A 14,939-nucleotide genomic window follows, 5' to 3' on the forward strand; every position below is an offset into this window, starting at 1 on the left:
TTGCAGTAGTCGTCCTCTGTTTCTTCACTTTCATTTTGAATCCTAATACAGTCTAAATTCGAGTCTTTACTTTTTTCAATTTTCGTCTCAAATCTTTTTTTTTAAGCTCTTTTCTTTCTAAGTCTTTAAAACTGCCTTGGTTGTAATATTGCTTTTTATATTTTATGTTATTTTTTTGCTAATTACTACATATTTTGTACGCTGCACATTATTCAAAGGCAATCCTCCTAATACTTGAAGTAAAATTTGAGAAACCTAGATTGCCACAAAATTGGATTTTTCAAAGTTTTCTAAATTTTTGCATTCAAAAAGGAACCTGAAGACGTCATCGCACAATGAAATTTTTTTTAATTAAATTATAACCTTAAAAGGCAACTATTCGACACCCGGGGATAAGATGTTTTAAATTTTTTTTTGATTGCTCCGCCCATTGTTCATGTTTGGGTAATACTTTGTTTGAGTACCGAGGTCTTTGGGATTCTAGAATCGATATTAAAACAGAAATCACTTGATTTAAGCTCTTCAGCATTGCTGGATTGCACTCTCACAGCATGGAAATATATAGTATAACCCTAGATTGAGCACGTGCATGTAGAAACTAATACAAAATGCAACAAGTGCCTATATACTAAATCCGTAAAATGTAATTATTTTTTACCAAAAGTTGGACTTGAAAATTTGTCATATGCACGATTTTTAACGGTTTCTCTGGTTGTCAAATTATTTGGATACGAGAAAGGAAAATTCCCATTTTCTTACTTTCGAGTGGAAAAAAAATGGAGTTGTTTTTGCATTCATTGACTTATTTCTTTCTTTATCTTTGGCTTGATTTATTAATTTATTGGTATTATTTGGTACATCATATACTGGGTCGTGATTTAACAATTTTATTTTTGGACGGATATATTTTAGCATCAAACATAAATACACAGAATTTCGCAAAAAAGTGACGGAAAAAAATATTTTTTTATTAAACAGAACTTGAGAAAAAAAACTGTTCACGAAACAATTACATTTAAATAATAATTAAAACACTTTATTGCGACATAAATTGAGAACTTACATTCCACATTCTTTCACAATGTTGAAAGTAGCCGCTATTAACAGCTCTACAATATTCCAGATAATCGATAAATTTTTGCTGTACATTTTCATCTGTATCTGAAGAAATATTCTTAATTACGCTACAAAGCGTATGTGACTTATCTTCGTACACTTTATTTTTGATACCCCTAAGAAATTAGTCCAATGGATTAAGGTCGGGTGACCTAAGGTGGCCACTCTATTGATCCACGTCTTTGCTTTGGAAAAACATTATCTTTTAACAATAGTGGACAGGCACTCCGTTCTGTTGAAATCGTAATGGCGGGTTGTTTTCGTCAGGATACAGGAGTGGGAATCAAGTCAAAAGTCATGATAACTCTGTCCCGTTAAAGTTCCTTGAAAGAAGTATGGTCCTAGCCTAAAAGTTTAGCTTTAACTGCCTGGGAGAGATTTTAACACAATTATTTTAACAATTTTAAGGATGCTAGGTGTTGCTTTTGGAAATAAGATGTTTTCCCCGGCAGCTAAGTTATTGAATACTGGCGATACATGATTATTTTTTCTTCCGGGAAGTTCCTGTTCTCAACTGCCTGGAAGGAATACAGGATTTTTTCAGGAACTATTACGTTATTGAGCGTTGTAGAACCAGATACTTTTGAACAGTTTTTCTGAATGTGAAGAAAAGTGATTTCTTTTTACGTAGTTTGGCCCACTGACGTCGATTGGTATCATTTTATTACTATTGCTACTGTTATTGATAATCCGTGCATAAATCACAATTTTGAGAAAGATTTTCCCTAAACCAGTGTGGATTTTAAGGTGCTCAGTACCTAAAACTATTACTTGTTCATTCAAAAAAAAGTTACTTCTAGCAAAACTCGTGTATACCATTTAGATCATATTCTAGTACCTTTTGTAGTAATTGAATTTTATAAAGGTGCCACTGTTGGTTCTTTAATAATTTTGTTACAGTCGCGTTATAAAGCGTGCTCAGTACTTGAGTGATTTGGATTTTCGAACCAGGATGTTCATTTTTTAATCATTTCAATCGTTCAAATCTACACATTGTAGACTGACTTTCACGTCACTTGTTTAGATATTTATTATTGAAGATTATTCGAACTTTGTTGTGTGTTCTTGTTTTCTCACCACGGCCAAGCATAATGAATATTTTGATTATCTGAGTCTCAGTTGAGTAAATAGTATTCAGTGAATATACATGAAAGTCTATCTGGCAAACCTGCTTAAACAAGATTTGCTACCTATTGGGGTGTCTAAGAGAAAAATTAATCTTTAGGTCCATGAATTCCAGTAGGTTTAGTACGCGTATCTAATCTTTACATATATTAAATGAGATTGTTATATATTAACATTAATATTCTTACAAGTAAGTAATGTCATAATTGCTACTGCGTTTGAATTATTATATTACTGTTACTTATTATAAGCTAATGAAATCTGCAGTACCCATTTTGTGTGGTCATTGACATTTTCTCAACTGACAGGAATTCCAGGCATTTGAGTCCGTTTTTGTCAAATTCAAGGCAGTTGAGTTTTTATTTTTCAATTATCAGACCATTGAGTCAATTTTTTTCAAATTCCAGGCATTTGAGTTTTTTTTTTAATTCTTGGCCGTTGAACTCTATTTGCTTAAATTCCAGGCAGTTGTATTTTTCTTGCCATTTTCCAGGGAGTTGAATCATAATTTTCCTTAGCTGTCTAAAATATTCAAATCACTTGAAGTTCCAGCATTTGTGTCAAATTTTCCTAATCGCAGGCATTTGGGTTTATCCTTTTTTTTTAATTCCAGGCATTTAAATCGTTTTTTTCTCGGCAGTAATAAGAAAACATTTTTGTTCAGTTAAACGCATTGCAAATTAAGAATACAATTGAAGCTTTTTAAATAATTGAATCACAACGAGAGATCCAAAAATTGAAATAACTGATATGAAACGCTGTAACAGCCACTTCCAACATTTGACAAGATAAATGTTAAGAATGTGGAATGTAAAATTTAAATTCACATTTGGTGTTAAAATATGTCCGATTTCAAAAATAAAATCTGCGTGTCCGAGGATTTAAAAAAAAGCCGATTAATCACAACCCTGTGTATGTTCAATAGGGTTTAAATCCGGAGATTGGGATGACAGCCGCTCGAGTAGATATTTTTCTCAGCGAACCAATATTTGACTGTTTTGAACGCATAATTGCCCTACTGAAATATTCAATGCAAGGCATTACTTCTCCTGGAAATGCAAAAGGTCTCTTGGAAATTAAATGAGGTGTACTAGATCGAGAAAAACATCCCCAGGCTTTTATATTACCCCCTAGAAGCTCCTATCCTTACAGATTTCATGCTATTAGATGCAAATTTCCAGAAGGGTATTTCTTTTTTTTTTTGAGAAGGCTCTATTGGGGTCTTTCTTACGGTTCTGCTTGTCACATTAATACTAAAGTTATCAAAATTTCATCATCATCATCATCATGTGGCTCAACGGAGCTATTCCATAAATTCTTGTATAACGCTGAGCTGATGGTTTTTCAGATAATTTTGAGACACCTTTATTGAGGATTCTTTGCTTGATTTTGCTCAACTATTAAAAAAGATGTGCTACCTTTTTTTTTGCTCGCCTATACTTTTTAATCTTTAAACTGCGCATGTACTATCACGCTATCGGATCTTATGTTGCTCATATCACACACAAATTTTCTTCCTATACCAAAAGCGCCACAACACAGTCTTATGAAAACTATTTTATTTTTGTTAAATTTCGTACCTTCCAGAATGTCTTTTTTAGTATGTAGATGTTGAAAATACCATAATATATATTATACTAAATCAATAGGAAATTGATATTAATTAATATGCGGTAGCTTTAATTGTAATACCAGCTTGTTCCTAATAATTTAATAATTTATTTCGATTAGACGTAGCTAAACTAAATCATATAGTGATATATATTATTGTCCTTACTTAAGGCGGATATATTTAAATGTTCGGGTCCAAACGTATTTATATTATTTTGAAATTGGGTTAACATATTTAAGGCTAAAGTGGCCTTAAAAATATTAGCTAAGTACACAAAATAAAGTAGCATAGAACTTAGCTACCTATAGCAGCTTTTGATAGCAGAATATATCATATTTTCTATTTTCAATAAACAAGGATGTTTCTTATTAAAACAGTAAAAAGGTTGATATTTCATATTACGTTACCACTTATATAATTTATCGAATGTATTATATATGAAATGTTATTGTTTATTTGTTGAACTATTGTACAATCTGAATATTATATTAAGTTTTCTTTTAAGACTTTCTTAAATGCAATAAAGATTCTACAAAAAGGGCACATTTATTATGATTTTTAAAGCCAAAAAAATGATAATAAACAGCATCTCGATCTCAGTATTTAGAAATAATAGATTTAGTCATTCATATCGAAATTATGGTGACAGTAAATGTGACTTTTTGTAATCCAATCAACGAGCAAATCATTTTTTCTCTAGGTTATGTCGTTAGTAATTGAATCACTTATTTGAAAAACCCCTCGAGTAAACAGGTTTTTAAATATATATAATTCATCCGAAAGCTATCTTAGTAATTCGTTTCGGTCTGAATAAACTTATAAGCCACTACAGATTTTTTGCTAACTTAATTTTTTCACTTTATGGGATATATGCCTTTCATTCTTTTCTTTACTTCATTTTATTCACTACTGTTTAAAGACATATTTTAGATATCAATCAAATTTCTTTTATAAAATTATTTTATTAGTAAACACTTTGCATGTAAGCAATTTCTATGCAGTAGTCATATTTTATATATAACAGATGACTTATGGGGCTTCTCAAATAAGTGATTCAATAATGTTTAATCTAAAAGTGCCTTTTCTTGTTTAATTTCTTTTTGTTTTGGTGTATGTTATGTGTCCGTCCCCTCTTTTCTGTACCGATGTCTAAATTAAAAAAAACAATACATAAAATGTCTTATTTTTTAATAAATATCCTTTCATAATACACTCGCCGGCACAAAATTCCGCCACCCTGAAATATTGGCCAAGTTTGATGTTTTATAAATTTTTTATTTTTTTATCAGATTCTCACGATTTTGCCATCAGTTTTTAGATACATTTGTTGTGATTTTTTAAAATCATTTTGTAAAGTAGCATTTTTCGATTAGGCTATATTATACAGGAGTAAAACAAATTGTTGTTTTTTCTCGTAATTTCAAAAGACCCTGTAGGAAAATTAAGGTGGATAATTCTGTTACATACTGTTCCTTGTATCTTTGATGTATTCTAAACATTTCGATTTTTGATTCATTCCATTATCTCATTTCTGCTGCGAGCTGCAAATTTTTTATTAAAACGCTGATTTGAAGCGTATGTTTATTAGGAGAAACAAACACTAGGTATATCATAAAGTTATTAAAAAAAAACAATTTTAATAGTGTGTATTTCCTCCTCTCGCAGCAATAACAGCTTGCAGTCTTCGCGGCATCGAATGAAAAAGGTTCCTTATTCTTTCTTGAGGAATAGCCTCATATTCTTCGATCAGCGCAGTTTTCTTTACACTCTTCTTAGGCAAGTTCTCACGGTTTTCACTTTTTCTGTCACTAAGAAGTCTGTAAATTGTTGCTTTACTTATGCCTGTCATATTGGCACATGTAGAAACTAGATTTCTAACAGTACTTAGAAGCATTTGATGCACAAGTGCATCTTGTACGTTTAGTACTATAGTTTTTGCCTTAAAATCTAAAACACCTTTACACACTACGGGGCTAAACTTTGACATTCTTACAACAAATGCGCAACAATACTGAAAAATAAATTAAGTTTTTAGGATATATCTACATTATATACCATAAAATATAACTAACTGTTTGCATTTAAGATTGCACAATTTAGGTACCTATAATACTTATACCTCCATATTTACCTACCTAGACAATATCTACTTATAAGGGTTAAAAAGAACTTGTTCATTAGGTACTTAAGTAATTCAAAGAATTTATGGCTAAAATTGGCCTATTTCTTGCACTATTAATAAACCCAACAAATGAAAACATTCAGGTCTTAACGTACTTGAAAAGTGGGACGCCAATGGTTTACGACCGTTTTATGGCTATCGACCCTTTCGTGTGCTCCTACGGATTAAGAAATGGGCTATAGTCGTAAGTCTTGCAAGGTTTGTGGTTGTACAGGACGACGACGAATGGCCCTTTTAAGTTGATCCCAAAGATGTTCTATTGGATTGAGATCCGGGCCACATGCGGGCCATTCCAATCTTGGGAGTCCAACTTCATCCAGATATTCGCTCACTACATGTGCAACGTGAGGTCTAGCACTATCATGCATTAATGTAAATTGGTTCCCAATGAATGGAGCAAATGGGACAAGAACTTCTTGAAGGATTTCCCCAATGTAACGGTGGGCGGTTACAGCTCCATTTTCAATAAATACAAGATTGGTGCGTGCTTCGGTAGAAATACCCGCCCAAATCATGACTGAACCGTCACGATATGAGATTTGTTCTGAAATGGTGCAGTCAGCATATCATTCATTTCTACTTCTTTATACCCGCTCACGACCATCCGGCGTCCTTAAACAAACCCTGGATTCTTCTGTGAATAGTATGTTTGCCCACTGTTCTAGAGTCCACTCAAAATGCGATTTTGCAAACCTCAGTCGGTGTTATCGATGCCGAGGAAGTAATTGTGGACATCTTGCTGGCCTTCGTGAATAAATTCCAGCTTCTGCTAATCTTCTACGTATCGTTCTTTCACTTACACTTACTCGCAAGTCATTTTTTAGACACACAGCAGTAGATCTTCGGTCTCTTAAAGAACTAATGGTGACAAAGTGATCATCAGCTGCAGTGGTCATTCTCCTTCTGCCAGAGCCTTGTCGTCTAGTAAAAATTCCCGTCTGTAAATATCTATTCCAGGCATCTCGAACTGTAGACCGCGGAAATCTCAGAGTACGGCGACATAACTTTTGCTACGGCCATCCTCTATTAACGCAACAATTCTACCCACGTCTGCTGGAGTAAATACCATATTGACACACAACAAATTATAATAGTGACACTGTCAAACTTTATGTCACATTAGTTGCGTCCTTAGCCAACGTCGATAATCTTTAACCGAAAACTTGATATTAATTATCTAAAAATAAGCTTAAAATCAGCGTTTTAATAAAAAATTTACATCTCGCAGCAGAAATGAGATAATGGAATGAATCAAAAATCGAAATGTTTGGAATACATCAAAGATTACAAGGAACCAGTATGTAAACAGAATTATCCACCTTAATTTTCCTACAGGGTCTTTTGAAATTACGAGAGAAAACAACAGTTTGTTTTACTCCTGTATAATATAGCATAATCGAAAAATGCTACTTTACAAAATAATTTTAAAAAATCACAACAAATGTATCTAAAAACTGATGGCAAAATCGTGAGAATCTGATAAAAAATAAAAAATTTATAAAACATCAAACTTGGCCAATATTTCAGGGTGGCGGAATTTTGTGCCGGCGAGTATATTTGCGCCAAAAGGGAGGCAAATAGAGAACTTTTATGTAGGAGCCAAATAAAACAATCAATGCACCACTGAAATATATTATTTAATAATTATATTATTTATTAGTCAAGGTACAGTAATGTAATACACGTTAAACTTAATTCACAGTCAAATTCCCATTATGCAAAAACTCTAAAACTTAACCAAAGATATCACAGAAATTTGACTTAAAAATAATCACCTAACATATCTGTACAAACATAATTAATAATAATAATAATAGCAAATATGACAACAATGCTTCATATTTAAATCATATATATTTTACAGGGTGGTGTAATAATGGAGGCCAACTGAAGCCCAATATTTGAACCAATTTGAGTGAAAAATATATATGACTTAATTGCTATAGTTGCCAAAAATTGCCAAGAAACCTGTTTAGGCCCGGCAATTTTTTTAATCAATAATAACGCGGGAAGGTGAAGCCAAATTTATATAATGAGCGAGTTAATAATACCTCTCTGCTTCATTAAAAAGAACCCAAACATAATAATACTACGACTGCATCATTAAATACTTCCCTTTATATTTAATGCTTGTATTTTTTTTGGTTTATTTCAATTTGGCAAGAGCAAACCCTGTGTGGTATATAATAGTAATAATTGCTGAATAGGATATAATAAAAATCGAAAACTACAACAACTCTGAGTCATATAAAATTTGCTTAAATTATGGACAATACTCTTAGGTTTTGGTTATTATAGTGTAACACCCGACCTCGTCAAGTCTTTAATATTCTCCTGCGGTTGTTCCTACGGCGCTAGTTAGAACTTTATATGCTTCAAGCAACAATTTGGTCCATGAGGTAACCAGTTGGGTAATTTATCTTAATATATGTACCTAGAAAAAATATAAAAGGGTAGCGTTAAAAAAAAATAAATAAAACGATTTCCTGATATTAATACGAGGTCTGACTATTAAATAACGAGACTGCGTGCCTAGAGGGCGCCCTAGACGGGTGGGGAAAAAACGAGTAGTGCGTTGGGTATCTAGATATCTTGTCTATGCACGCACCAAAACACGTTTCCGTCACTATTATAGTATTCGTGCAGTAGCGGTTTGAAACGAACGTGTTTTTTTCTCGTGACGAAAAACAAGAGCAACGCATCAATCTCAAATTTCTCGTTAAATTGAAAAAAACTCCGACAGTGCTATAAATTGTTGTAAGAGGCCTATGGGGAAAATTCTCTCTCTCGTGCGCGTGTTTTTGAGTGGTGTAAGCGCTTTAGTGAGGGCCGAGAGAGTACTGAAGATGACCAGCGCTCAGGTCGCTCTGTCACTGTTTCAACTCCGGAAACAGTGACCAAAATCGTTGGATGATTGCCGAGGCTGTAAACGCCGATAAAGAAATGGTTAGAAAAATTTTACACGGGGAATTACACATGACAAAAGTCTGTGCGAAGTTGGTGCCAAAAAACCTGTCTCCTGACCAAAAGCTGTTGCATCAACAGGTCTGCTCAGATATCCTTGAAAGGTTAGAAAAAGATCCCGGACTGATGAAAAACATTATTACTTGCGACGAAACGTGGATTTTTTAATACGATGTTGAAACCAAGCGGCAATCGATGCATTGGAAGACGCCTGAATCGCCCAGAATAAAAAAAGCAAGGATGTCCAAATCAAAATTCAAGGCAATGTTGATCGTTTTTTTCGACATTAACGGTATCGTAATGACTGAATGGGTTCCAGAGGGTCAGACTGTCAACCAGAATTACTATTTGTCAGTTTTGGCAACACTGCGAGAACGAGTTCGTAAGAAACGGCCCGAGTTGTGGAAAAACAACTCGTGGATTTTGCACCAGGACAACGCACCTGCCCATAACGCGCTATCTGTGAAGCAGTATTTGGCCGGTAAGCGCACTCCAGTGCTCGAACACGCGCCGTATTCGCCAGATTTGGCCCCGTGCGACCATTTTTGTTTCCGAAGATAAAATCTGCTTTGAAAGGGACCCGATTTGAGTCGATGGAAGCGGTAAAGCAAAAAACGGCAGAGCTCCTAAAGGCCCTCACCAAAGAAGACTTCCAGCACAGCTTCGATCAATGGAAAAAACGTATGTAAAGATGTGTGGCCGAGGGAAGGGAGTATATTGAAGGGGAGCATTCGAATGTATAATAATTTTTATAATAAAACCCTTTTTCGTAACCAGTCTCGTTATTTAATAGCCAGACCTCGTACGTCGATGGGCGAGATTATTGGTTTTAAATAGCTTATGTAATTAAAAAAAAAATAATTTTTAATGTTTGGACGTCACTAAGAGAACAAAGGGGATCCAATTTAGTGCTAGTTCAGGATCATTTTAAACTAGCACAAAATATCCATTAAATTCATCAATTTTATTATCGAGTAACGATTTGTTTGCCTCAAGGGATCATGAAACCTTAATTAAAAATTAAATTACAAGTCGTAGGTCTTAAATATACGCAACGGAGATATTTATCGATTTTTGTTGAGAGCAGCTTTTTTATGCAAAAGGGCATCATAATCTGATACTTAAACGGGCACAAATTGAAGTCTTAGAGAAATAAGGTTAAATTTACCAAATATCCTACTGGTTTACATGAACTTTTTTTTAACATTTTCTATTTACCCTAAAAGTTTGTAACATGATCAACGGAACAACCTGTATAAAAGGATATGTGGATATGGAGGGTATGATAACTAGGTTTACTAGGAAATCTTGCCCCCTGAAGATGATATGGCCTGCATCAATAAGCCATTTTTATATTTTCACCAAAATAAACAATAATTTATTATAAAATCAACGATCCAAACTTGTCATTCGAACAAAAATCAACATAATCATTTTCTTTTTTTTTTGTTAAATACAAGAGCTCGATAATTTTTCTAACACTATGGTTTTATATAAACCTACGATGGGTGTAATAAAACCCGTAGAAATCTAAAAATAAAACTGTTAAATTACCTCATAAAACGCCGTTGGAAACTAAACCGATCAACTCTTCCTACTGCTAAGCGACGACCAACGGTTCGTCGTCGGAAAAACCGACGATCCGCGGACTTTCTTCCTCCTCAAGACTGTTATCGTCGAACGTGGCCGCTCCCGATCTAGAATTGTAATGGGAGTTGGCGAATCGCACGAAACTGTTATGCAACCTCCTATTGCGGACCACCAGGAAGGTTATCACGGCAAACAGGGCCACCAATACTAATAGGCTGACGGTTATTATGGCCGGAATGTTAACAGAGCTCTCAACCTGAGGGAAAAAAAACGGTTTCAGTTTATTGTTATTGCAATTTTTTAATAAAATATTTATGGAAATTAATGGAATGGAGAAAAACCACCTGAAGAATGTATGAATTGTAATACAACAATGTGATTATACTGTTGGAAACAGATCAGCAAAGGTATTTTCCTAGAATTAGCGTCTTTAAAACTTAGTATAATGTTTTATTTCTTTTTAGATTGCATATTTGTCTGTTGTCACCCAATCTTTACTTTCCCTATTTTTATTTAAAAAAAACATGTTAGATATAGGCATTGGTTGCATCCCACGCCCCTTTAATGGGTTTTTCTTGGTTTACTTCAAAAGAAATAAGTCTATACTCTATAGTAATAGAGTTGCTCCCTCTGTTGTGTAAAATTGGTTAAAAAAAAAATTAGTGGGTTCGACTCGAGCAAATGACTACTGATTGAAAGAACTCGTCCATTATCTCAGAGAGACCTACGTAACTAGAGAAAAAAATGAAAACTCCAAGTCTCAGTCTCAAAATGTCTTTTTAATTAATCAGGTGACATGTTTCAGTACTTAGCAGGTCATCTAGCTATAAGGTCTGATGATGCTTTATTAGCGAAACATGTCACCTGATTAATTAAAAAGACATTTTGAGACTGAGACTTGGAGTTTTCATTTTTTTCTCTAAATGACTACTGGTTCGTTTGACATTCCTGTCATTAGAAACAAATTGGTTATTACATTCGTCAATTCAAGTAAATTCCAACTGTTGTACCTAGTAGTGTTGTAAAAATCCGGATTAATTCAATATCCGGACAGTATTGATTCGGATGAATTGAAAATTCGGTTTTTTCATCCGGATTAATTCATCCGCTCAATGTCTCGCCCGTCCGTCAAATTATGCCATGTTTCGGGCTCGATGCTCGACCGTCCGCTAAACGTTTTTTATAGCTGTTTTTCGAGTATAAAGTAAACATGCAACCCATTAGACATTTCGTTTTTACGGATTTCTACATGATGTTAAAACTAAAATAGCTAATTATGTATGTAATAAATCAAGTCTATTTTAAACGATGCAAAAATGCTTTGCTTACAAAAAAAACTTCTGAAGGTCAGGCGATCCTTAAACAATTTGGGCGTTCTCGTATTCTCTCTTATGTTTCTAAATGAGTATCTACAATAAGGATAGATAAAGCAATATTTAAGCAACGGGAAAGAAATAGAAAATACTGCTGCATATTGTACTTCGATCGTGTCACTTCGCGAGCCTCGTCCAAGCTCGGCGACGGGCGGCGTGTATCCGGACGATTTATATTTTAATTTGATATTCGGATTGCACGGACGATTAATCCGGACTCTTCGCATCACTAGTGCAGATATGCACTAGATATGCGTAGATATGCAGTTGGAACATAGTGTACCTTTGACCAGTTCGCGGAGCAGGATAGTGCTGCTTCTTGAGGGTCGATGATGAACCCTGTCCATAAACTTGATCTAAACAGCTCCTTAGTTAAGTTATAGCGGTGCAAATAGATTTTTAGAATTTTAGTGAACAAAAGTTATTTTTTGTGTGGTAAAAGTAAAGTTTTTGTGAAACTATTGAACGAGAATACTGTCTGAAAGCAGACGCTAGGCATATTTCAGATTAAATACCTGAATAGCTGACTTTTTGCTGAGTAAAATGCTTGCTGTTGTTTGTAAATTTGGATACATAGTTTTACACGGGCAGCCATTTTAAATAAGATGGAAGTATGGTGTAGCTTGAGGCCAACCATCATCAATATCTTGCAACATATCGTGCGGCCATCATGTATATCTCGCACTAGTTGCTTATTATAATATTATATTTTTCTGCTGCATTTGGAACATGCCTAGAAGGGTGTGAAAAAGAAGCTAGTGGACAAAGATTCGCTGAAACAAGCACTCGAGGCTGTGAATTCGAATGATCCCCAAAAAAAAAAAGACTTACAGAGAAACGGCTTAAATGTTTAATATAAGCTTAGTAGGCAACTACCGAAATTTAAAAATACAGAAAACACTAGATACCGCTATTCAGCTAGTTATGCTGCGAAGAAAGTAGTGACAGTTGAAGAGGAATTAAGCCAAGTAACTTACATTTAAACTATCGCCAAAATGGAGGATGGTTTAACAAAGAAGGATGTTGGAACGTTAGATTTTTGACTTTGCAAACGCTAATAATAAAAACATACTGGAAAGATGATTAAATCGCCGGCGAAGAATGAATGAGAAGATTTCTAAATCGACATGAAAAACAACTTTCAATTTGAACCCCAGAGACTGCTATTTTAAGCCGAATGGCAAGTTTTATTAAGGATGAACGTTTTTACAACAATATTAAGGAAGATGCGTCAAAACTATAGGTCAATTTCTCCAGATGAAAATTTGGAACCTGAACGAAACAGAGCTGAGCATTGTATTGAGCAATATTTGCTCCGAAAAGTGTAAAGCAGATAGGCAGTGTTACTTCGACTGAAAGAGGGACCCTCCTAACTGTTATTGGTCTATTGAATAGAATCGGTAATTCGTTGCCTCCATTATCTGAGTCCATTTTAAAGAAGCGATGCTTTTGGAGGACCAGTAGGATGTATCGGCACAGCAAACCCATCAGTTTGGTCAAACGAAAAATCGTTTATGAAATGTTTGGATTATTTAATGAATTCTATAAAAAAACCTCTAAGGATGACCGCGTCCTCTTAATTCTAGACATCCAAGAAATACACTTTGGTGCAGCAATTCTTGACCAGGCATCTGATGCATGTGATGTAATGGTTACGTTTTCTCACATACCTCACACAAGTTAGCAGCGTTTAGACCTCTCTGTCTACGGACCTTTGAAGAACTATTACAACCAAGCCGTTGAAGCTTAGGAAAAACTTTTGATGTATAAATACAACGTTGCCGGGGCCTTAGGGACAGCAAATCCTCGTGCCTTTACTTCTGGGTAAGTAATATCTTGTGCAGATTTCCAAAATCAGGAATATTTAATGAAGAGATTTTTACTGATGATGATTTCTTTTGTTTCTACGTGACCGATAGACTTGCAAACACTGAATGAACTTATTGAACCCAGCCATCCTGCTACTCCTGATCACTACCCTTTTCATTATTTTTACCTTTGTCACATACATCTTACATCAAGTTTCAGATACTGGCCAGTCAACTTTAACTTGCTGTTCTTCTTTTATCTACCGTTCCAAGATCAAATAAAAATTAGACAAAGACATTCCTTACTCCAGAAAGTGTTCAGCATTACCCTAAGGCCAAAGAGCGCAAGAGAATAAGAGGAAAGGAGGAAGATAGATAGGAAGAAAGCTACTGATACGCCAGAAAAAAACGCAATTAAAGAAGAAAAACTGAAAAAGGGAAAAGTCAAGAAAGGATCCAAAAATTTAGTATAGACTTTAAATAAAATCGAAGACCAAGCAACGAGAGTCAAAAAAAGTTAAATTGAGTAAAAAACTATAAAGTTCTTCGTCTGAACCTGAAATAATTTTGTTTTTGTTTCAACTGATAATGAAGACAGTGGTGATGAAGAATTATACCTATACTGCTTTTCTTCAAAGTGGAGAAGAGTGGTGTAAGTGTATTCTTATGCGCAGGGGTTGAAGACGAAGAATGAAAAGACTACTTGTGTGATTTTTGCAAAACTGGATGAAGCACATGATTTTTTATATTATATACGGTGCTATGTAAACGAGCATTTTGTACTAAAAGGCATAAACAACAGCTTAAGACTTAAAGACGCAAAATTGAAACTAAAACATTTTTTTTTTAAATTGTTAAGAGTAGTCCAAGGTCCAACAGATTCCTCTACATGATATGATATTCTTAATCTTATCTTCTTATCATCTTACTTAAAATGCTTGTGAAGTATTTTGTATCGTATTTAGTATGGAAGCTTGTTTTTATTTTATTGGGCAATTGGCTTTGAAATTTATATTTAATTTTGCGTTTAAAGTAATTTCCAGTTTGTTCCACAGTTTCAGATACTAATTTTTTGTTTTTTTCCTTGCTTTTGAAGTTAATCTTCCAATGATTTTACATAACTTTTTGTTTCTCTAAGCATTTTGAGTAATTTTCTATGTATTCTAAAA

At 34.3% G+C, this 14,939-nt stretch overlaps 1 protein-coding gene across 1 annotated transcript in view; it reads right to left on the reverse strand.

The window, feature by feature from the left end:
* Positions 1-8,131: 8,131 nt before the first annotated feature.
* Positions 8,132-14,939, reverse strand: part of LOC126749381 (sortilin-related receptor-like) — a 76,383-nt gene continuing 69,575 nt past the window's right edge. Inside the window, 2 exon segments of the mRNA XM_050459049.1 lie at positions 8,132-8,469; positions 10,554-10,845. Of these exon segments, the coding sequence (XP_050315006.1) occupies positions 10,600-10,845 (246 nt within the window). The 3' untranslated portion in view covers positions 8,132-8,469; positions 10,554-10,599.

Source organism: Anthonomus grandis, assembly GCF_022605725.1.
Source record: "Anthonomus grandis grandis chromosome 1 unlocalized genomic scaffold, icAntGran1.3 Chromosome32, whole genome shotgun sequence".
NCBI lineage: Eukaryota > Metazoa > Arthropoda > Insecta > Coleoptera > Curculionidae > Anthonomus > Anthonomus grandis.